The following is a 24,337-nucleotide window of genomic DNA, read 5'->3' as shown; positions in this document are numbered from 1 at the left end:
TCCATTAATCTGTAACAACTCCTCTGTCTTTGTATTGTATGACACTGATGGTTTTGAAGGGTCTGGATCAGTTGTTTTGTAAAATGTCCCTTGATCTGGGCTTATTAGATATTTCTTCATGATCAAACTCAGCCTGTGCATTTAGGCAGGAATATCACAGAAGTGATACTGGGTTCCAAAGCATCTTTTATTTTTATTTTATGCTTTTTCTTCTTAAGACTGGAATATCGCAAGCTTTCTTTAACAGCTGAAGAATGGAGAAGTGGGAACTTAGTTCACAAACTTCTTCCAAAGCATCATTTTAAATTCCCAAACTGGGGCTTCGTTGGTGCTCAGTGGTTAAAAACAATAACAACAAAAATCTGCCTGTCAATACAGGAGACACGGGTTCAATCTCTGGGGCTCTCCAGGGGCTCCAGCTTGCAGACTGCACATCATGGGACTTCACCACCCCCATAATCACAAGAACCAATTCTTTTATAATAAATAAAAGTATTTGAGTATCTCCTACTGGTTCTGTTTCTCCGGAGAACCCTGGCTAATATATCCAGCACAACAATTCATTGTGTTCATCGTTTTTCAAGATGGTCTGAGCTGCACTGGGTGATTCTTCTGCTTCATATGGCATCTGCTGTGGCTGGAAAGTCCAAGATGCTTTTTCACTTGCCTGTCTGGTGCCTCTGCTGGGGTGGCTGCCAAACTTGGGACTGGTCAGACCTCTCTCTGCCTGGCTTTCCAGCACAGCCAGTTTGGGCTTTCTCACTGCAAAGGGGGTTTAAGACAGTCAGATTTCTTACCCGGAGCCTGAATTCCAGGAAGAAAAGCAGAAGTTGCCAGGCCTCTTAAAGATTTGGCCTGGGATAGTCACTTATCACTTGTGTTACATTCCATTGGTCAAGATAAGTCACAATTCCAGGGGAGAGTCACGGGTTGAGGAAATAGGCACCGCCATCCACCCCGTGGTGGTGGGGTAGCACACGGAAAGGAGAGGTGGTTGGGGTCCCTCTGGGGAGACTCGCCACCCGATGACTGTGGGTTCCGTTGAGTGCTGAGTCTGGATTAGTTGGTGTACAGCCTCGGCTGCCATGTCAGAGAGACCCAGAAAAGGGAAAAAAGATCCTGGGGAACAACTAGTGTCTCTGCCACAGGCCCAGCCCTGAGTCAAGAGCGAGGACGTGCCAACTGGCTAAAGCCTCTCAGAACCCACCGCCAGAGCAAATGGGGGATCAGGACCCACCCCCAGAATCCATTAAGTGCAGGTGTTTTAGTGGGGAGGATTGGGGTGCACAGACATGAGATGGTTAGATAGTGTCATCATATGAGTCTGAGTGAACTCTAGGAGATACTGAAGGACAGGGAAGCCTGGCGTGCTGCAGCCCGTGGGATCAAAGAGAGTCGGACACGACCGACGACTGAACAACATACCACGAATAAGTGGTACCTCCTTGTGTTTTTTTTGCCTTTCCCTGATGACTGATGATGTGTGTGTGTGTGTGTGTGTGTGTGTGTAACATAAAATTTACCACTTAACCATTTAAAGTGTATAATTCAGCAGCATTTGTAAATTCACAGTGTCCTATAACCATCACCACTATCCGTTTCTAGAACTTTCTCATCACTCTAAACAAACTCTGTCCCCATTATGCAATTACCCCCTCTCTCACCTTCTCCCAGCCTCTGGAAACTTCTATTTATACTTTTTGTCTCTATGAATTTGCCTACTCCAGTGTCTCCTATAAGTGGATCTCATTTCTCAGAGAATATTTGTCCTTTTCTGACTGGTTTATTTCACTTGACATAGTGTCCTTAGGGTCCGTCCATGCTGTAGCAGATGTCAGAATTTCACTCTTTTTGTGGCTGAACGATATTCCATTGAGTGTGCAGAGTACATTTTGTTTATTCCCACTAGCAGTGCACAAGGGTTTCAGTTTCTCCATAGCCTCACCAATACTTGTTATTTTCTTTCTTTTTTTTTTAACGTAATAGCCATTCTAAGAGGTGCAAAGTGGTATCTCATTGTAATTTCGATTTTTGTTTCCCTAATGACTAACAATATTGAGCAAAGCAAATTGTCCTCCCCAAAAGTGAATGAGCCTCATCCAATGCACCAAAAACCTGCTTTCTTGTACTTGCTGGCCATTTAAAAAATATCTTCTTTGGAGAAATGTCCTTTCGATTCTGTTGTCTTTTTTTCCTGTCTCATGTTTGAATTGGGTGGTTTGTTTTGCTGTTGTTGAGTCGTTAAGAGTTTGTTTTTAATATATTCTGGATGTTAAACCTTTACTGGATGTATGACTTGCAAAAACTGTCTGTCCTTCTATGGGTTTTCTTTTCAGTTTTTTAAAAACATTTATTTAGTTGTGTCAGGTCTTAGTTGTGATTTTTGCTGCATCACGCGAGATCTCTCCTTGCGGAGCACCGACCATCTAGTTGCAGCGTGTGAACTTGGGTGCCCTGAGTCACGTGGGATCTTTGTTCCCCGACCAGATATCAAATCCATGTCCTCTGCACTGAAAGGCAGGTTCTTAACCACTGGACCACCAGAGAAGTTCCTGTCTTTTTATTCCTGAGAGTTTCCTCTGATACACAAAAGAGCGCAAGTGTATTCTTCAAAGGAAAATTCAGTGACAGAAAAAATACCATGCAAATAGCAAAAATACTGGCTACAAGCAAGTGGCCCAAAGTGGAGTTCCGGGATCACTCTAGACTAACTTTCTCCCTTCATTCATTCATTCACTCAGTGACTCATTCATTTATTTTGAACAGACTTGGAGCCTAGCTGGGGAGACCAGTATGGACACAGAGGACTGCCCGACTTTGTGTAAAGAATTCCCGCCCTGGGGAAAGGTGGTGAGGGCTGGGAAGAGAGGAGGGGCTGTGGGTGGGTGCACACTTCCAGCCGTCCTGTGGACTAGACCTTAATGTCACCAAGTTTGCCCTTCTTCTCTGCTCCTGTGGCCCCGCCTGCAGTCTCATCCCTAGTCTGGGCCCTCTGAGAAGCTAGCACAGGATGAGATGAAATAAAAAAGAACTTCCTTCCCCAACATCCATGGGAGAGAAAACAGAGAGGGGCAGTCTGGGATGATGCAAATCAAGCTCCAGGGGAAGAAGACAAGGAAAAAGGGTCACGTGGAAGGGTTTCGTCTTCTGGGTAGTCTAAGGAAGGTTGGTGGGTGTCGGGGAGTCCTCAAGCCAGTCAGCTGTCAGAGGAGTCCCATGTCTCCTGGGAAAGGGCCTGTTTGGTATGCCTCAGAGTCAATGGCTGGGAGCATCCCACGGGAAGCCTCAGTGCAATCCCAGAGCATAGCAGCCCTTGGTCAACGAGATTCCCTGTACTTGGAGGTCATACTCATTCTCATGGCTCCCAAGGGGCCACCAGAGTGATCTCTCTAAAAAGCAATTTCCATGCCTCTCCTCTGTTCAAACACTTTCCAAGGCTCCCCAGTGTCCTCTGGCTAAAGTCCCAGGTCCTTTGGGGGAAAGGCGGCCACCTGCCCTTGTGTGCTGTCTTGCCCACTAATCCTCATGCATACTCAGCCAGGCTGGGCTGAGCCCTGTTGCCCCCAGACATGCCATCCTTTCACTCCTCCCCACCCTTGCCCACCGTGGGCCCTCTGCCTGCAAAGCTCTTCCCTACACCTTCCCCGCACAGCCCAGTCCCTACATGAAGCGCTTCCCCCAGGTTCCCAGGCTGTCAGCAGAATCCCTGCCTCCACCTCTGGTCCTGCCTGGCTCCTCTGGAGTAGATGCAGGAGGATTCCCTGGGGCTGTGTCAGGAGAAAGAGACATCAAGCCCAAGATGGTTGGGCTTCTCACCTTTCCTCCTAAGGCAAACTGGCTTGGATGACCTCGAAATGCTCTCATACCCATGTCCTCCTTCCACTGTGGTCACGGCAGAAACCCAGCGCACGGTGTCCAAGGAACCAGAGACAGAAGCTCCCTCCTGCCCCACCCCACCCCCAAGCCCTTCTTGCCCACCCTGCATTACAACCCTGCCTCTCTGGACTCAGGATTCGGGGCTCTATTTTTAGACCACTTGTTGGACTGGGGCTCCTGGAATCTGCCTGAGGCCTGAGGTGTAACCAGACCCCACTGGCACTGGACTTGAGCCCTAGCTGGGCAGAGAAGCGGTGAGGGGTTCTCAGGGCTGTGCCCCAGGGAGGCAGTGCACCAGGGCGGAGAGACCCTCTGCTGAGATCTGGAGGTGGGGGCTTTCTCTCCCAGAGCACAAGGGGCTCCTACAACTTGACCCACCTGAGACCGTCCTTTGACCACTGGGCCCAGAAAGGCCAAGGTTACCAGCAGGAGGTCAAACCCACGTCCTCACAAAGCAGTCAGGCTGCCAAACTTTGGAAAGATGAAGAGAAATGGTTGTGGCCTTCTCCTTGCTCTGGCTCTCTCCCATTCTGTGTGCACCTCCTCCAGCTCCCGTCTCCCAGCTCGTGCTATGGAGAGCCCCCGCTGTCCACGGCCTGCAGATGGGATCCACTGTTGTTTGTTTGTTTGTCTGACTGTGCAGGCTCTTCATCGGTGCACGTGGGCTCTCTAGTTGCTGCACATGGGATCTTAGTTCCCTGACCAGGGATCGGACCCGGGCCCCCTGCACTGGAAGGTGGAGTCTTCCCACCAGGGAAGTCCCAGGATCCAGATTTGTTTGACCATAAATAACTGGAAAAAAAATTTTTTTAATTGTGGTGAAATACACACAACATAAAACGCACCATCTTGACTATGCTCTAGGGTACCATTCAGTGGCATAAAGTACATTCACATTGTTCTGCAACCATGACCTCCACCCAGCTCCAGAACTTTCTTATCTTCCCAGACTAAAACTCTATCCTATTAAACCCTAACCCCTTAACCTCTCTCCCCCCACCCCTACCCTTGACTACTCTAGAGACTTCGTATAAGTGGAATCATTCAGATTTGTCCTTTTGTGTCTGGCTTATCTCACTGAGTACAATGTCCTTGAGGGTCATCCATGCTCTCGCATGTGTCAGAAATTTATTCTTTTTTTCTTTATTAACTTATTTATTTATTTGGCTGGGGTCTTAGCTGCAGAGTTCGCACACTCAGTAGCTGTGGCGTGCAGGCTTAGCTGCACGTGGGATCTTTGTTCTCCGACCAGGGATCAAACCTGTGTCCCCTGCATTGCCAGGTGGACTCTTTACCACTGGACTCACCAGGGAAGTCCCAGAAGTTTATTCTTCTTTTAAGGCTGAATAATACACCACTGTTGCGCACAGACCATATTTCGTTTAAGCATTCATCCGCCGATGGGACACTGGGGTTGCTTCTACCTTTTGGTTACTGTGACTCATGCTGGTATGAACATGGGTGTGCAAAAATTTCTTTCATCCCTACTTTTGATTCTTTCACGCATATATATCCAGAAGTAGACTTGTTTGATCATAAGTTGATTCTATTTTTAATTTTTTGAGGAACTGCTATACTACTTTCCACAGCAGAATTTGAAATTAAAAAAAATTAGTTGCCAGCATTAAACAAAATCTGGGTTTCCTGCTTCTGTTGAGAAATGAGAGGTCTAACATCACTCCCAGAATCAGTCTCATTGGAGTCTCATTGGGCAATCCCCCACTGCGGGAAGCTCTAGGTTCTGGCTCCACAGGACTCTCCCTCGAGTTTCGTGGTTCCAGCCTCTTCCCTGTGTTCCTCCAGCCCTGCATGGGTGGTGAGGGCTGCCTCCTCAGTTAGGCTCTGTGAGACCTCCGTGGTTCCTCTGTGCCTTTCCAGTCTCCTGTATCTGTTTAACAATTCCCTAGAACAGATCTCTCTGTTAAACACCAGCTGCGGTTCTGTTTTCCTGGCCGGCTCTGGCTGGTCCCACTCAGCTGGTGTTCCTGGCAAAACTGGACAGTCGCTGCCCACCTCGGTCAGCTCCCTTGGCCGCTCTCTCCCATGGTCCCCGTTTTCTTTCATTTTTATTAAGTATTTATTTGGCTGTGCGGAGTCTTAGTTGCGTCACGTAGGATCTTTTAATTGCAGCGCGTGAACTCTTAGTCGCGGTTTGTGGGGCCCCTCCCCTGGGAGCCAGGACTCTAAGCCACTCGACTACCAGGGATGTCCCTACACGCCCCGTTTTTCTCCACTGGACTGACTCCGCCTGCCCCTGAGGGCTCTGATGTGCCCTCCTGCTTGAATCAAGTGCCTTTACTCGAAACGTGGTGATCTCACGTAGCCCTTGCCACACACTGTGACGAGGCTGCTACTGTGATCCCCATTGCACAGATGAGGAAACTGAGGTCAGGAAGGCTAAACCACCGTGCCTGCCAGTCAGCAGGTTCACATTTCTGTGGTGAAACCTTGCGTTCTGTTTGTCTATTTGATAAATATCTTGTCGGCGCACACCAGGCTCCCTTTTGAGGACAGTGAGGTATACACGAGGGACTGAAATCTAAACCTCAGAAGCCAACTTTCTGCGTCTTAGTTTTCCCATCTGTACAATGGGGATGGTGGACAGGTGCTACCTCTCAGAATTATGACGAGGATGAAATGACGTCAGGATGGTAAGGATGAAATGAAACGTAACAAGTACTGAGCAAATGCTAGCAGCTGATACTATCATTTAAATATAGAGAGATTATTCGGTAAAGTATGAAATGCCCAGCGGCTGGAAATGATGCTTATGGAGAGCATGTAGTAACGGAAAAATGCTTGTTATGTATGAGAGAAAAAAAGGCCTGAAATCAAAATAAATGAACTCATGCACTAAAAAGACTCACAGGAAACACACCAAAATACCATCTGTGGTTCATTTTAGTTCTGGGATTAGGGGAGATTTTTTTTTTCCTAACAAAGTTTTTTTTTAAAGTAATACATCACGAAAAAGAAGCAAGGGTGCTAAGCCACTTCAGTCGTGTCTGACTCTGTGACACCATGCACTGTAACCCTCCAGGTTCCCCTGTCCATGAGACTCTTTTGGCAAGAATACAGGTCTCCTGCATTGGCAGGGAGGTTCTTTACCACCAGCACCACCTGAGAAGCTCCCCCACCCCACCCCCCACAAAAAAGAAGATAATCCTCTTCAAACTGATCTGCAGGTGCAAAACGATCCCAGCAGAGTTCCCACCGGCTTCTCGGCAGAAACTGACAAGTTGATCCTAAAGCTTGTGTGGAAATGCAAGAGACCCAGAACAGCCGAAACAAACTTGGAAAGAAGGAACATGGCTGGAGGGCTGGGCCCCAGGTGACGCTGTCAGGGCTGAGCTGAGAGCTGAGTGTTGAGAGAACACAGCCGTGACTATCAGGAACATTCCCTACTCGTGGGTCACTTTATCCTCCTGAAATAAGGCCTTAAGCTTCACTGACAGAGGCCTCTTAGAACAGAGCAGGAAAATTCTTGCAGTACAAGGTGCTCTGGGAGGCAGCGAGGCTTTTCATCCCTTGAGGTGTAGGAGTTGAGTTGGAAAATCCCAGAAACAAGAAAATGTACAAGTTCTGAGGAATTCTCTAGTCTCACAGTTTCCAAGAGATTAAGTTTTCACCAGACCACAGTGATTGGAGGGCAAAGGATACCCAGTAAGATGTTCAAAGCTTCATTTTTTTTTTCATTTTAAGGCCCATTTTGTTTCTGAGGATAATGTCCCTGCTGTTTTGATTTGGGACTGCTATCCTTTCTGTTATAAAACAATGCTGACAGTTGATTTTTTTTTATTTTTTAAATAATTTATTCTGTTTATTGGCTGTGCTGGGTCTTCGCTGCTGCTCAGGCTTTCCTCTAGTCGCTGTGAGCAGGGGCTGCTCTCTAGCTGCGGTGCGTGGCCTTCTCACTGAGGGGGCTTCTCTCGTTGCGGAGCACAGCCTCTAGACTCGATGGCTGTGGCACACGGGCTGAGCTGCTCCGAGGCAAACGGGACCTTCCGGGATCGGGGATCGAACTGTATCTCCTGCACTAACTGGCAGGCAGACTCTTTCCCACTGAACCGCCAGGGAAGCCCTGTTTTTTGTTATTTTTCTTTAATGGGCAAAGTAAGGAGTTGGTAGCCCTCCTTTTCTCACTTGATAAAAATTTTCTGTAACTCAGAGAAACCCCAAAGCTGAGAAATACTGGGGGAAACTGCGGCTGCCTCAGGGATGCTCTGCCTGCCGTGGGGACTGGCCTAGGAGAACACAGGCCTGGCCCACTCACACTCTGCCCCAGACTTGCCGTGGGGACCTGGCAAGTTATTCCATGTCCTTGAGTCTCCGTTTGTCCATCTGCAGAATGAGGGGGATGCACATACATCGAGGCTGCTGTGAAAATTCAACCAACACAGTGGGCGGGGACCTGCGGAAGCACTTGAGAAAGTGTCCTTCAAGTCTCTGAGCTCAGAGAAGGCCCCCGTTTTTCTCTTCTGCAAGTTGAAGAGTCCTCGGTTCTCTAATTATTTTTTATATCCACACTGGTTTCTTCTTCTGTGTTTTCTCTAGGTTGTCACTGTCACCCTTGACATGTGAATATAAAACAGATTCTATCGGTGTGGCCTGACTGTGCACAAGAGAACATACTCACCTCCTTCAATCTAGACTCTATACCTTGACTAACGAAACCCGAGTTTACCGTGGATTTTTTGTGCTCTTATCTCACTTCTTTGGTATTTACTAAGAATACCTCACAGCTCTAGATCTTTTTTTCACAAGAATATTTGCAAAACCCTGTCACCTATTCCAAACCTGTACAATTGAAATCTTGGACCTAAATTGACAGGCTTTTTGCATTTATTCCCTTTTATAGTTTGTCCAATGGGAAAAGGTAACCCTCTGACTCAATGGGGTCAGAGAAGACCTCGAATATATTCCCACGCTCGAGAAACCTAAAGGAACAATTAGCTGACTCTTTGTAGACTAGGGAAGAGAGAGTTTATTTGAATCTTGGTGGAGTCCAAGGGTAGCAGGGCTGGCCCTGGAGGAGCCAAGGGAAGACGCCAGATGCTGCGGCTTTAGTCCCCCAACATCTCACCTGTGTCAGGCTCACCCCCGGGGCCCAACATGGTGCTCCCCAGCCTCAGAGCAGCAGGGCAGGATGGCCTGGGGACTTGAGAGAAATCACAAGCCCAGACAGATGACAGCTTGCAGGGCCCAGGGGCTCCTACTGTCTCCAGACAGGAGTGAAGTCAGGACCCCCTGCTGATCCAGGCCCCCCCGCGAAGGGCACAGGCCCGCACCCTCCCCGCTCCTGCCATCATCCTGGCATCTGGGTTTCATGCCGACACTGCCCGAGGGACACCTCAGCCCGGCTGGTGCCAACGTTCACACCACATGGAAGGCAAAGTGCTTTCTTTATTGCTCTAGCGTGGCCCGCCCGCGTGTCTCCCAGGACGCCGCTCTGTCCTCATGGGTGGAGAGGATGTGGTGGTGGTCACACCGGGGCCTGGCCTGGCCGCCCACCGGGCACTGGCCTCAGTCAGTCTTCCTGACGCCTGGAAGGCAAAGCCCACAGGATGGCACGGGATTCTGAAGGCAGCCAGGCCTCCTCCCCACCGTTACCCCAGAGGCGCAAATGCCCCTAACAGTTGACATAAAGCAGTCATGACCCACAGCCGTTACAGCTCGTTTCCCCTTTAGCATCAGATGGATTAAAGGAGATGGAAGTCTCTGACCTAGAGACACACAGCCCCTGGCCCATCCGTTTTGCGATGCAATGGTAGGCACAGAGCTGCTGGTCAAGAAAGCGGATCTCCTCTAGTCCTGTCCGGCCACTCTAGCTGTGTGATTCTGGCCTACTCTACCTCTCTGAGCCTCAGTTTCCTCACTGGTCAAGTGTAGAACTAAAACCCACTCCCAACACAAGTTGCTATTAAGCAAATAAAATCACAGAGAAGACACTGTTTGGAGACGCTCAAAGTTCTCTGAGCAAATGAGGAATACCCAGGTCCCCTGTACTTTTCCACAGTGGTTCACACCTAAGGACTTTTGCATCCATTCCTCATTTGATTTTCACAATACCTTTGTGCTGTAGGTATTATGACACCCATTTTCCCAGCTGAGGACACTGAGGCTAAAAGAAGCTCCCCAGAAAAAGGAACTTGGAGGAGGTAGGACTTGAACATGGACATGAACTTGGGCAAACTCCGGGAGATGGTGAGGGACAGGGAAGCCTGGCGTGCTGCAGTCCACGGGGTCGTGAAGAGTCAGACACGACTGAGCGACTGAACAACAACAACAGGCCTTGAACCCAGGCCCTCACCTCCAGGCTCTGTCTCTTTCCTATATGCTAAGGCTCATTTGCAACAGAAGACCCCGGTGGGGAGAGACAAAGTGAACGGAGGGAGAATGTGAACATTACCTATCAGCCGAAACTTCTGGAAGAAGGGGATGAAGCCGTGCAGGACGCTGTGTATTCGGTACACTGCCAGAAACAGAGAGAAAGGTGATGGAGCCCTGTGCCCGCTTCGAGGGACCCCAGGGGCAGACCTCCCCCTGCCCACTTTGGACAAAGGCCTCACCCATACAAACAGAGCTCTGATGGAATTTCAGGCAGCAGGATAAGCTTAGATAATAGGCCTGAGTTATTATTATTGAAAACAACCATGAACAGCAGTAACAATGCCAGGAAACTAGGCGAATTCGGCACCCCACTCCATTAACTGCTTTGTTTTCAGGATCTGGCTAATTCTGTTTGTTTGCCACTTTAAACTGTTTCTGTTGTATTTTCATGGAGCTGCCCATTTTTTTCCATGGGGTTGTGCCAACGACCTCTCATTGACCTTGAGGGCGGTCAGGAAGCAAACATGAGCATAAAGAAATCTTTACAAAATATTTAGGTCGTGGCTTTCCAGCCCTTGGCGAGCCTCTGTGGCCGGCCCAGCCACTGCCCCCACACCAGACTCTGCCTGCAGTGGGGCCTTACCCAGGCCGAAGTAGATGCCAACAGTCTCCAGGGAGGCAAAGGTGAGCAGGCCGACCCCAAGGGACATGAACCAGTCTGCAGGGGCAGCAAGGGAGAGAATGATCAGCCTGCAGATCTAGACCCCCGCCCCCTATTCCCACACCGCACCCCCGACTCACCTGTGTAATAGTGATAACACACCAGCAAGGCCCCAATGGCAAAGCAGAGGAGGATGAAATGGAAAAACTCATCTGTCAAGGCCAGAGGTGGGGTTACTGTTTACCTCTTTCTCTCTCTTTTTAATTAATTAAAAGTATTCTTATCTCTGCTCAAAGGGAGCTTTATTCGCTGTTCCAGGGTCTTTCCTGGCAGCCCAGTGGTTAAGACTCTGAGCATCCTCTGCAGGGAGCTTGGGTTTGATCCCTGTTTGGGGAAATAAGAGCCCTTGTGCTGCCAGCGTGGCCAAAAATAAAATAAAACCAGTCTCCTTTCCTACCATCACCCTTCTCCTTGAGACCCCCACAGCTGCAGGACTATAGCTGAGAAGGTCTCGCCGGTTCTCATAACCCCTTCCCTAGAGTCCAGCCCACCCAGTCCTTGCTCCCCATCATGGCCATAAGGCCTGGAGGGCAGTTCTCATCCTAGTGACTCTGTGTACAACAGAAAGAGTATACTACCAGGGTCCAAGCCCAAGTCGTGCCCCTCACTAGCTGTAAGACCACTTCCTGACCCTGAGCCTTAGTCTCCATATCTGCAAAATGGGCATCATTGGACCACTCTCAAGCTGATTCCAAGCTGAGGAGTTTGTGAACTGCAAGGCCGGTGGCAGAGGTGGGCTGTGATTACTTTAGTTCCAGGCCACCAGCTGACTTCCTCCCGAGAGAAATTGGAATTAGACAGTGGCGGCAGCCCTAGAACCTCAATTTCCTTACCGTCCTTCTTTATATTCAGTCTTCTTAGCTGAGAGGCCTCCACTTCTCCTTGGGAACAAGGGAGAGATGAGTGTTTAATGGAACAATTCGGGGGATCCGGTCTGAGGAGGCCTCACTGAGAAGGGCTCTCCCGGGTTCTAGCTCCTGGGTCAGAGGGCGCTCACTTCAGGGTGGTCAGGGCAAAGCTGGAAGGTGGGGCGACTGTCCTGGGACCCCCACTGATGCCCACCTGCTCCACAGGCCTGAGTCTGTTCTGCTCCACGTCCCCTGAGCCCGGAGGCCCCTTTTCTGGGTCACATGACAACCTGGGTGGTGATGGCATTGCTGCTGGAACGGACTCCCACTTCCACCTCCCAAGCTGTCTGTAGTCCATCCCAGGCCTTGGAATCCAGGCCACCCCCTCTACCTGCATATTTACCACTCGTCAGGGTAGAGCCTCTCCTTCGGAGTCCTGGAAATTAGAAACTCAACATTAGTGCCCAGGCGAGCTTGAATCCTTAACAGATGCCACAGGTGATCTCTGAAAATGCCCCTGTCGGATTCTCCAGTCCCCAGGGGATCTATCTATAGACTGTCATCAGTAATCCCTTTGCTCTTGCCTGGACCCCTTTTCTCACCTCCCCTGGCCCCCCTCATACCACAGCCAGCCCTGCCAGCCTGCTGAGCCCAGGTCAGAGCCCCTGCCCAGAGTGGACATAGGGTCCCATCTTTTGCAGTCATGCATCTGACAGCAGCTGGCTGTCTCGGGGGAAAGATGATGCCCAGACTTCATCAACACCAGCACTGATGACCCCCCACCCCTAACAGACACTCACCTGATTCTCCTGAAGGCACCACCTCCCCGGGCACACCTGCACAAAACAGAAATCAATGATTATATACTTGTATGCTCTGGGTGGTAAGAAGTTATACCCCAGGGAAGGTGGAACTCTCTCACCCAGAGGCTTTCCACTGATCTGCAGGGGGCACTGGAGCAAACTTGAGGGCTTCTTTTCCATCTAAAGGGACAGGTGCCACGCAGCAGTCCCTGAAAGCTGCCGCAGTAATGCCTGCCCCATGATACAGGTCTTCTAATGTCTCACGAGAGGCTAGAAATTCAGGTTTTTTCATAAACTTCTTGACTATAAAAAAGCTGGCAATTCACATTCCATCCAAAGATGTCATGGTTTGTGAGAATGACATCAATTATAACTGTGGGTTGCCAGTGAGTTTAAGATGCACCCCGATTTCACAGATGTCCAGATGTGAAAAACTATTAGTCGCACAACTGAATTGATGAACTATATTAAGAATAATGGGGGCTGTCAGGTAAAGAATCCACCTGACAGTGCAGGAGATGCAGGAGACGTGGGTTCCATCCCTGGGTCAGGAAGATCCTGGAGGAGGGCATGGCAACCCACTCCAGTATTCCTCCCTGGAAAATCCCATAGAGAGAGGAGCATGGGAGGCTACAGTCCATGGGGCCACAAAGAGTCGGACACAGCTGAGTACAGATGCACCATTAAGAATAATAATAAAGACATGCTGGGATCCAGATAAAACACATCTGCACACACAGGCCACCAGTTTGCAATCTGCGCCTGTTCACTGCTCTCCTGATGCAGGTGAGGACATTTAGGCCTGCGCCCCCAGCCCCATCAGGCCCAGAGTTTACAAGCCAAGCTGGGTTGTACGCTGGGGGCCCTGGGCCCCGACCACAGTGTCAAGCTCCTGGTCGGGGCTGCCCGAGATGGGCCGCGCCTGCTCCTGCGCTGCGCTGCAGCCTTCTCTTCAGTCTAGCCTGAGCGGCCCTCCATCTCATCACCCTCTGGTTCTTGGGGCCTCTCCTATCCCCAGTGACTCCTCTCCTAGCCTGTCATCTTCTTCCTCTCAGGACAGGCAGGAGCCCCCACTCTGTACACTTCCCTCCTCCAGGTCAGCCCCAGGACACAAACACCTGCAGCCAACACTCAACTCCTGGCAACAAACATCCAGGACGCTGAACTGTCTTCAGGCTGATGTGCAAACAGGAGCCACAGTCTGCAAGCGATCAAAGGGAGGCCAGCACCGAGGGGACAGAGAGCAACCAGGAACAGCATGACTGCGACTCCCATAGTGTAATTACCAACTACCGCCAATGTCTTGGGGGCAGTTCATTACTTGGAGGAATTAATTCACAAATACATGATGATATTTATGTTTTTGACAGTGAATATGACTTACTTTTTAAAGAGAAAAAAAAACATTTAAAATATATGTGTGTGTATATATATATAAAACAGTTTCTCATTTTACATCCAGTGAAAACTTTCTTACATGACCTGAGCAATTAGAAACATTTTTTTTTCTAAATCTGATAATGCCTGTTTTTGTTAAAAAGAAAGAAAATCAGAAAACTCAAAGACAGTATGACAATTAAGTACAATGCCGCCACCCCGTGGCAGCCACTGGTAATAGCTTGATGCAGAACACTGTGTGTTAGTCGCTCAGTCGTGCCCGACTCTGCGACCCCATGGACTGCAATCCACCAGGTTCCTCTGTCCATGAGATTTTCCAGGCAAGGATTCTGGAGTGGGTTGCCATTTCCTTCTCCAGGGGATCTTCCCAACCCAGGGATCCAACCTGGGTCTCCTGCACTGCAGGCAGGTTCTTTACTGACTGAGCTACAAGGGAAGCCCGATGCCGAACACCAAGACATCTCATTTACATTTCTTTGAATGGCTGTGTTTCCTGTTGTATTCCTTGGGCTATTGTCAGGAGTTAAGAGACCAAGCAGATTATGGAACTGCTGGATTAAACAAAGTTAAAACAGTCTTTCTTATCTGGCAGTGTGCATTTGTGAGGCTTTCTGGTAAACTAGTTCATTCCTACAAATTCCTCCATCTCATCACAGTGCTACCAAGCAAAGTAGCATAATATTTACATCTGCTTGCTGTAAAAGTGATGATGCTTAGAGACAATTACTCTATAATGTAAGTGTTGTAGAGATCAGGTCCTTAATCTTCCCATGCATGCTTAGGTGAAAGTGAAAGTGAAAGTGAAGTCGCTCAGTCGTGTCCAACTCTTTGCGACCCCGTGAACTGGGGCCCACCAGGTTCCTCCATCCTTGGGATTCTCCAGGCAAGAATACTGGAGAGGGTTGCCATTTCCTTCTCCAGGGGAACTTCCCCATCCAGGGGTGGAACCCAGGTCTCCCACACTGCAGGCAGACGCTTTAACCTCTGAGCCACCAGGGAAGCCCTTAAATAACCCAGTATTCCAAGAGAGAGGGTACTGATCAAGCTCCATCTTGCTGGTTGGAAAGCTGAGATCCAAAAAGGTTAGGTAACTGGTGACAGTCATCCTGAAAGTCAGGGCTATGGATCAGAATATACTCTGGCACAGTCTGACTGTGGTAGGAAAGGCCTGTCGCCACCTCCATCTGCTCCTCATGTTGTACCCACTTACCTTGCCGCATCTCATACATCCACCCACGACTTTCAGCTCATGAAACACCCTCATCACCTTGCTTCCTCCCAACAAGGCCCTAAGCCTTTGTGTCCTTTGCTTTATTGTTTCACCCAAAGCCACCATACAAACAATTACCTTCATAGATTTGAAGCTCATCCTTCAAAACGTCAGGCTCCCCATGCTCAGCACCTGGGTGGAGACAAAAACCTGTTAGTTAGGTCTCCCCAATAACAGCGCCCCAGAGTGGCTTCCCTCTTCTGGTGTTGAAGCTTTAAAAAGTAACAGAGTCCTTATGTTGAGGGTGAGGTGGGAGGTTTTCAAGAAGCAAGACAGCCTTACAGGAGATTTCCTGCTGCTCTGTCTGACACCCCTCACACATCCTGAGGTGACCATGTTCAACTGACTGGGAAAGGACTGGGGGCCAGAGAGGACCTGGGCCGTGTGCAAAGTCAGTAATACTAGCAGCCATGTATTGAGCACTTATTATATACCAACACTGAACTTAGGCAATTTATACTTGATATTCCACTTGACCCTCTTGGGAATTCTGTGAAGACAGTATTAGTACCTCTCCCTCCCCAATTTACAGATAAGGAAACTGAGGCTCACAAAAGCTGTTGTTCTCTGTAGGTCACACGGCCAGGAAGTGGCAATTCTAAGGTTCAAATCCAGGTCTGTCACCAAGGTCTGCTTTCCTGGTCATTTCTATCTCCGGACCCAGAGCTCAGGTGCAGAGTCATGGGAACATTTATTAAACACCTTGTGTGTGTCAGGATCTGTAGTAGGCATTAATGCAGTCTCGTTCCCCCAGTTCTTTTCTTCCCATGATCAATTTAGGCTAACATTTATTAAAGTTGTTTTTTTAAAAAAAAAACCCACAAAATTATATTTTTCTTATTATAAAAATCAAAGAATCTTATCATAAAACATCTATGGTAAAAGTCAGTTCAAAAAAAAGAAAAGAAAAACCATTCATAATATAGCCATCCAGAGATAGCCATTGTTAACATTCTGATATTTTGCTTTCCAGTCCTATTTATAATCACATATGGGTCATTTTTTACAAAAGATACGACAAAATGTGGTCAACTAGAGAAAGGAATGGCAAACCACTTCAGTATTCGTGCCTTGAGAACCCTATGAACAGTATGAAAAGGCAAAACGATATGACACTGAAAGATAAAATCCCCAGGTCAGGAGGTGCCGGATATGTTATTGGAGAAGAGTGGAGAAACAACTCCAGAAAGAAGAGATGGAGCCAAAGCAAAAACAACGCCCAGTTATGGATGTGACTGGTGATGGAAGTAAAGTCCAATGCTATAAAGAACAATATTGCATTGGAACCTGGAATGTTAGGTCCATAAATCAAGGTAAATTGGAAGTGGTCAAACAGGAGATGGCAAGAGTGAACATCGCCACCTTAGGAATCAGTGAACTAAAATGGACTGAAATGGGCAGATTTAATTCAGATGATCATTATATCTACTACTGTGGGCAAGGATCCCCTAGAAGAAAAGGAGTAACCCTCATAGTCAACAAAAGTGTCCAAAATGCAGTATTTGGGTACAATCTCAAAAATGACAGAATGATCTCTGTTCATTTCCAAGGCAAACCATTGAATATTACAGTAATCAAGTCTATGCCCCAACCACTAATGCTGAAGAAGCTGAACAGTTCTATGAAGACGTACAAGACCTTCTAGAATAACACTAAGAAAGATGTCCTTTTCCCCATAGGGGATTGGAATGCAAAAGTAGGAAGTCAAGAGATACCTGGAGTAACAGGCACGTTTGGCCTTGGAGTACAAAATGAAGCAGGGCAAAGGCTAATGGGCAAAGCAGGGCAAACAACCAGTGCATTCTTAACACACTGGTCATAGCAAATCCCCTCTTCTAACAACACACAACACAAGAGATGACTCTACACATGGACATCACCAGACGGTCAACACCAAAATCAGATTGATTATATTCTTTGTAGCTGAAGATGGAGAAGCTCTACACAGTCAGCAAAAACAGCAAAAACCTGGAGCTGACTATGGCTCAGATCATGAACTTCTTATTGCCAAATTCAGGCTTAACTGGAAGAAAGTAGGGAAAACGACTAGGCCATTCAGGTATTACCTAAATCACATCTCCTACAGTTATACAGTGGAAGTGACAGACAGATTCAAGGGATTAGAGCTGATAGACAGAGTGCCTGAAGAACTATGGATGGAGGTTTGTGACACTGTAAAGAAGACAGTAATCAAGACTATCCCCAAGAAAAAGAAATGCAAAAAGGCAAAATGGTTGCCTGAGGAGGCCTTACAAATATCTGAGAGAAGAAGAGAAGCTAAAGGCAAAGGAGAAAAGGAAAACTATACCCATCTGAATGCAGAGTTCCAAAGAGCAGCAAGGAGAGATGAGAAAGCCTTCTTCAGTGATCAATGCAAAGAAATAGAGGAAAACAACAGAATGAAAAAGACTAGAGATCTCTTTAAGAAAATTAGATACCAAGGGAACATTTCATGCAAAGATGGGCTCGATAAAGGACAGAAATAGTATGGACCTAACAGAAGCAGAAGATATTAAGAAGAGGTGGCAAGACTACACAGAAGAACTATACAAAAAAGATCTTAATGACCCAGATAACCACGATGGTGTGATCACTTACCTAGGGCCAATCATCCTGGAGTCTGAAGTCAAGTGGGCCTTACAAAGCATCACTACAAACAAAGCTAGTGGAGGTAATGGAATTCCAGCTGAGCTATTTCAAGTCCTAAAAGTTGTTGCTGTTAAAGTGCTGTACTCAATATGCCAGCAAGTTTGGAAAACTCAGCAGTGGCCACAGGACTGGAAAAGGTCAGTTTTCATTCCATTCTCAAAGAAAGGCAATGCCAAACAATGTCCAACTACCACACAATTGCACTCATCTCACATGCTAGCAAAGTAATGCTCAAAATTCTCCAAGAAAGGCTTCAATAGTACATGAACTAAGAACTTCCAGAGGTTCAAGCTAGATTTGGAAAAGGCAGAGGAACCAGAGATCAAATTGCCAACTACTGTCGGATCATAGAAAAAGCAAGAGCGTTCCAGAAAAACATCTATTTCTGCTTTATTGACTATGCCAAGGTCTTTGACTATGTGGATCACAACAAACTGTGGAAAATTCTTAGAGATGGGAATGCCAGACCACCTGACCTGCCTCCTGAGAAATTTGTATGAAGGTCAAGAAGCAACAGCTAGAACCGCACATGGAACAGACTGGTTCCAAATTGGGAAAGGAGTACGTCAAGGCTGTATATTGTCACCTGCCTATTTAACTTATATGCAGAGTACATCATGCAAAGTGTGGGGTTGGATGAAGCACAAGCTGGAATCAAGACTGCTGGGAGAAATATCAATAACCTCAGATATGCAGATGACACCACCCTTATGGCAGAAAGCAAAGAGGAACTGAAGAGCCTCTCGATGAAAGTGAAAGAAGAGAGTGAAAAAGCTGGCTTAAAACTCAACTTTTAAAACACTAAGATCATGGCATCTGGTCCCATCACTTCATGGCAAATAGATGGGGAAACAATGGAAACAGTGACAGACTTTATTTTTGGGGGCTCCAAAATCACTGTAGATGGTGACTGCAGCCATGAAATTAAAAGACACTTGCTCCTTGGAAGAAAAGCTATGACCAACCTAGACAGCATATTAAAAAGCAGAGACATGACTTTGCCAACAAAGGTCCATCTAGTCCATCTATGGTTTTTCTAGTAGTCATGTACAGATGTGAGAGCTGGACCATAAAGAAGGCTGAGTGCCAAATAATTGATGCTTTTGAACTGTGGTGTTGGAGAAGACTCTTAAGAGTCCCTTAGACTGCAGGGAGATTCAACCAGTCCATCCTAAAGGAGATCAGTCCTGAATGTACACTGGAAGGACTGATGCCGAAGCTGAAACTCCAACACTTTGGCCACTTGATGCAAAGAACTGACTCATTTGAAAAGACCCTGAGGCTGGGAAAGATTGGAAGCAGGAGGAAAAGGGGACGACAGAGGATGCGATGATTGGATGGCATCACCGACTCAGTGAACATGAGTTTGAGTAAACTCTGGGAGTTGGTGATGGACAGGGAGGCCTGGTGTGCTGCAGTCCATGGGGTCGCAAAGAGCGACTGAACTGAACTGATATGAGATCAAACCAACCCTATGATTTGAATTTCTCTTTTTTGCTTTAGAGATGGATGAAGACCAGAGCTCTGCTGTGCTGTTGGACATTAGGTTATTTCTGTGGTTGCGCTACCATAAACAATGCTGAAAGGAACAGCTTCACACAGACACACTTAGTTCCACTGAGTGGACAAAGGAGAAATGCCGAGGCCTACTGCCTACCGGGTGAGCCGCCCCTGCGGGGGAGTCCAGCCCCCTGGCTGTGCCGACGTTCTCTGCTTACTCGGGGGTGCGGGTCCTCATCACTGTTCTCTGCAGGGAACAAACACACGCTGTAGGAGAACCTCAGCCTGGACTGAGCCGGAAATACTTCATTCTGCTGTTGCTTCCTGGAATTGAGTTTATGTGAGCAGTGTGGTCTGGGGGAAAGAAGTCTGCTTTGAGGGCTGGGGGACAGGAACTGTCACAAACTTTCTGTGTGATTTTGAACAAATCACTTACTATTTCTATTACGACTTTCATGATGAGAAGACAAGGCCCACGAGGTACTGTTATGAGGTGCTTTTGCTCGTGCTGTTCTCCCATCTGGAATGCACTTCCACTTGCTCCCTTATCCTGAAGTTAAGCTGGTGTAACACCTCCTACAGAGGGGCTTTTCTAGTTGTCCCAGCACACCGTCTTGCCCATCCTCCCCAGCAGGTGGGATCTTAGTTCCTCAACCAGGGATCGAAGGTGTGCTCCCTGCATCCCTGCACTGGAAGCACTGAGTCTTAAGCACTGGACTACCAGGGAAGTCCCTCCTCTGTGGTTTCTAGTGTCAGCTGTCTATACTTGACACTGTGGGCATGAGGGTGCATGGTGCTATTCATCCCTCCAACCACCTTGAGTTCTTGGACGAGGCCTGGGCATCACTGTCCCAAGGCTGCCCAGCCTGGTGCAGGAACTTGATCAAGCCTTGAAGAATGACCGAGTCGTCTGCACTCTGGGATCAGTCAGCATTCCAGGGATACAGGCCTAGGAATTTCTGGCTTCAGGTTCAGAGGACTCCCTTTCTCTTGGGATGATTCACAGAGCCCCAGCAGTCCTAATGTCCCTCACTGAGCTTGGTGAGGGGCTTCCCTCATAGCTCAGTTGGTAAAGAGTCTGCCTACAATGCAGGAGACCTGGGTTCGATTCTTGGGTCGGGAAGATCCCCTGGAGAAGGAAATGGCAACCCACTCCAGTATTCTTGCCTGGAGAATCCCATGGACAGAGGAGCCTGGCAGGCTACAGTCTATGGGGTTGCAAGAGTCGGGCATGACTGTGCAACTATGTACACACACAGTGTTTGGGAAACTTCTGGTCTATCACAGATAAAATTTTAAATTCCAGGAAAGCAAGTTAACTGTGCTTACAAATCAGTGCATATGCGATCTCAACTAGGAACTGGAAGTACATCAAGATAACAATGGGGGACCTCCCTGCTGGTCCAGTGACTAAGACTCTGCACTGCCGTTCAAGGAGCCTGAGTTTGATCCGTGGTCAATGAACTAATCCCACATGCCACCATAACTAAGACTTGGTGCAGCTAAATAAATATAAACAAATATTTTTAATAAGATAACAACAATAGTATTTATCTCAGGAGATAAGATTCTGAGAGGCTTCTATTTTCTTCCTTTCTGTGTTTTATAAACATTAATCAATGCTCCCAAAAGGCTTTTTCATCACATTTTGCAAAATATCAAAGAACACAGAAAATAAGAAAACAAAAATTACTCCAAATTCTATCCAACAGGGATGACCTCCATTAATATGCAAACAAAAATTATTTTAGCTTTCTCCATGATATATTCAAAATATATAATCTTTAAAATTTGCTCAAGGACTTTTTTCCATTATGATTTATTACAGGATACTGAATATAGTTCCCTCTGCATAATTTTTAATAAAAGGTACTATAATTGTATGCTGTCTAAAATGAGGATAATTTTTTTATGTGCTAATTCAATTGTTTAAAAAACTAACTTGGGCAGAAAAAAATCAGTTAGTTGTTGGCCCCCCCAGTAACCATCACAGAGCCTGGCACATGGTTGATGTTCAATAAATATTTATTGATGGGAATTCCCTGGAAGTCCAGTGGTTAGAACTCCATGATTTCACTGCAGAGGGTCTGGGTTTGATCCCTAGTCAGGAACTTAAGATCCCACAAGCTGTGCAGCATGGACAAAAAATATATATACATATACAATTTAACATATATTGACTAAATGTAAGGAGATACAGTAATATGTGTTTAGTGGTTATCTAACAGAACAAAGGATGTTTTTCTTTCTTCTTTCTACTTCTTTATATATTTCACATTTTCTATAACGTGCCCCTGTGTAATCTTTTACAAGAAAAAAGTTTTAATTAAACCTAACAGGCTGCATTAAGAGCAGATAGATATGTAGGGAGAGTGGTGCTGGATGCCAGACTCTGAGTTAGGGTCCTCTGCGTGGAGGGGGCTTGGGGGCAGCTGGGAGACATTCAGGCTCCGGGCCCCGAAGACTAATGGTCTGTCTCAGCCTGAACAATGCTCAGGGTCCGAGATACAGCGGCTGGCCACCAGGGTAGGATCAGGGACTAGGATCCTGAATGTCAGTCTGTCTCGAAGTTTCCAGGACTCTGTGTTTGTTTTCCTGATGCTTTCTCTTAGTGCTCAGTTTTGCTAACTCTTGATTGATATGACCAGTCCCATGTGTACTCTGGAGACCGGAAGGAAGGGGCTTCTGGCTGCACTTGGTGGAGAACATCTGCAGGGAAGCAGCATCCCCAGAGGGTCAATGAGAATCAGAAGACAGAACGTCCCTGCCCAGGTAGGGAGGAGAAACAGGGACGGAATCCCCTGCTGGAGGCCCCCTGCCTCTGGAAGTTCTTCAACAGCTAACTTCACTGGCTTCACTTTCCTCACCTGTTAAATGTGAGTAAAAATAGACCCTTCCTGATGAGCTGCTGGGCTTCCCTGGTGGCTCAGTGGTAAAGAATCCGCCTGCAAAGCAGGGGATGTGGATTTGATTCCTGGGTCGGGAAGATCCCCTGGAGGAGGGCATGGCAACCCACTCCAGTATTCTTGCCTGGAGAATCCCAGGGACAGAGGAGCCCAGCGGGCTATACAGTCCATGGAGTTGCAAAGAGAGTCGGACACGACTGAGCGACTGAACAATAACAACAGCAATAAATCCTACGATATAATAACTTTTGTTATGGTCTCCATCTGATGGATGAGGACCCCAGGGCACACAGGTTTAAGCAATTTACCAAGGACACAAAGCTGTTGGTGGTAAAGAAAGGGTGTGAACCCAGGCAGGCAGGAACCCATCATCCTTTCCAAGAGACCCCTACACAGTGTCGGTGGTGGTGGTTTAGTTGCTCAGTTGTGTCCTCAGGCCCACATGTACTGCCTGTGTGTGCTCCTAGGAAACTAAGATGTTCCTTGACATGAGTGGCTATATGGGAAACACAAAAGAACAGTTGCTAAGATACTACGGAATAACACGGCAAAATGCTTAGGATAAGATAGCAAAGGAATTGTAAAACTGAGGACAGAATTGTCCATGTGGGAGTTTTAACTGTACAAGTCATGTGTACGGAGAGGCAGGCTCAGGAAGGGAATGTGGAAAACCGGAACTGCAATAGCGAGGTGGGAGAGGACAGGAGATTGTTTTTTCCATGTAAATGCTCATCTTCAATGATATTTTAGTATATGTGTATTTAACTAAGTCATTGCTTTACCTGAGGAAGAGGACGAGGAGGACGAGGAGGAGGAGGAGGAGGAGGACGAAGAGGAGGAAGACTTGTCTCTCTCATCTTGTCCTTGAGAAACGAGTCTGGCCTCCCGGTCTTGCTTGTGGAAATCCGTCTCTCCAGCTGGGAGGCACACGTAGTTAAGGAGGAGTATTTCCTGCCCTTCCCACCCTAGGGACCACCCAGGCCTTCCGAGGGGTCTATGTGGACTTGGGGATCCAGGAGTGGCTGGATTCTGTGGGGTTGGATTCTTCCCAAACCCCTAGGGCCCATGGGAGGTGCAGGAGATCAGGGCTCCAGAGGCTCTAGGAAGGCCAAAGACAGGCATTTCTCTGAACATGGAGCCCACAGAGGGGCTTCTAAACCCATCATCCTTTCTAAGAGACCCCTACACAGTGTCAGTGGTGGTGGTTTAGTTGCTCAGTTGTGTCCTCAGGCTCCTCTGTCCACGGGATTTTTCAGGCAACAATGCTGGAGTGATTTGCCGTTTCCTTCTCTAGGGGATCTTCCCAACCCAGGGATCAAACCCTCATCTCCTGTATTGCAGGCAGATTCTTTACTGCTGAGTGACCAGGGAAGCCCACCCTGTGCAGAACAGTTGCCAATTTAAAATTCTTTGTAAATTACAGAGCAAGTGGGATCCAATCAAGCCCTAAACCTTCCCATTCTAGGGGCATGCAGGACCCTTCTCCTCTTCTGGGAACTCTCCCTAATGCCAGTCCAAGCTCCCAGAGCCTCTGAGATTTGGGGGAGCAACTGGGGTTCCCACTGCTAGAGAGTGCTGGGGGACAGACTGGACCAAGCACACACATATGCAAGTGGATAAAATCACTACTTCTCTAGAGGTTTCAACTGTAACTTGGGCCATTCATTGAGCCACATGAGCTGGGCAGGGTCTTCTGTTTCAGTCATTACTGGACACTATTTCCCACGTGGCTTTGCCCAGAGGTTAGAGAAAGCAAACATACAGTCTAGATTTTCTGATTCTCCATGAACTTGACTGTGGTCTTGAAGTGATCCTGAAGTCTCCATGGCTTTCCCTGGAGGAAGTAATTAATATTACCTTAGTTAATATCTTTAATATATAAAGAGCTTGGCAAATAAATAAGAAAAGTACAAACACCCATTATTCAAAGGTATAAGAAGAACAATTTATAAAAACAGAAACACAAAAATAGGGAAATCTGAGTAATGATCAAGTTTTGATACTATTAAGAACTTATTTTTTTAAGACTTTAGTTT

General features: G+C 47.5%; 1 protein-coding gene across 1 annotated transcript; it reads right to left on the bottom strand.

Annotated features, from left to right (window-relative positions):
- Nucleotides 1–9,216: 9,216 nt before the first annotated feature.
- TMEM40 (transmembrane protein 40) lies at nt 9,217–24,127 on the bottom strand. Its single transcript, XM_068982752.1, has 10 exons — nt 24,064–24,127; nt 23,084–23,218; nt 15,325–15,378; nt 12,576–12,611; nt 12,179–12,211; nt 11,761–11,808; nt 11,008–11,079; nt 10,850–10,924; nt 10,286–10,348; nt 9,217–9,419 (listed from the first exon to the last, which is right to left on the bottom strand). The coding sequence occupies exons 1-10, from the start codon at nt 24,125–24,127 to the stop codon at nt 9,400–9,402; spliced, it is 600 nt and encodes a 199-aa protein (XP_068838853.1). The 3' UTR covers nt 9,217–9,399.
- Between the last annotated feature and the right edge of the window lie 210 nt (nt 24,128–24,337).

This window comes from Capricornis sumatraensis, chromosome 10 (assembly GCF_032405125.1).
Source record: "Capricornis sumatraensis isolate serow.1 chromosome 10, serow.2, whole genome shotgun sequence".
In the NCBI taxonomy this organism is placed as follows: Eukaryota; Metazoa; Chordata; class Mammalia; order Artiodactyla; family Bovidae; genus Capricornis; species Capricornis sumatraensis.
This window is presented reverse-complemented; position numbering and strand designations above follow the sequence as displayed.

Excerpts from the sequence above, each read along its gene's own strand:
- TMEM40 (XM_068982752.1), bottom strand. The coding sequence starts at position 24,127 with ATGGAGACTTCAGGATCACTTCAAGACCACAGTCAAGTTCATGGAGAA. Across the intron at positions 12,212-12,575 it reads GGTGCCTTCAGGAGAATCAG|GACTCCGAAGGAGAGGCTCT; the intron begins GTGAGTGTCTGT and ends TCTAATTTCCAG. Across the intron at positions 11,080-11,760 it reads ACTGAATATAAAGAAGGACG|ATGAGTTTTTCCATTTCATC; the intron begins GTAAGGAAATTG and ends TGGCCTTGACAG.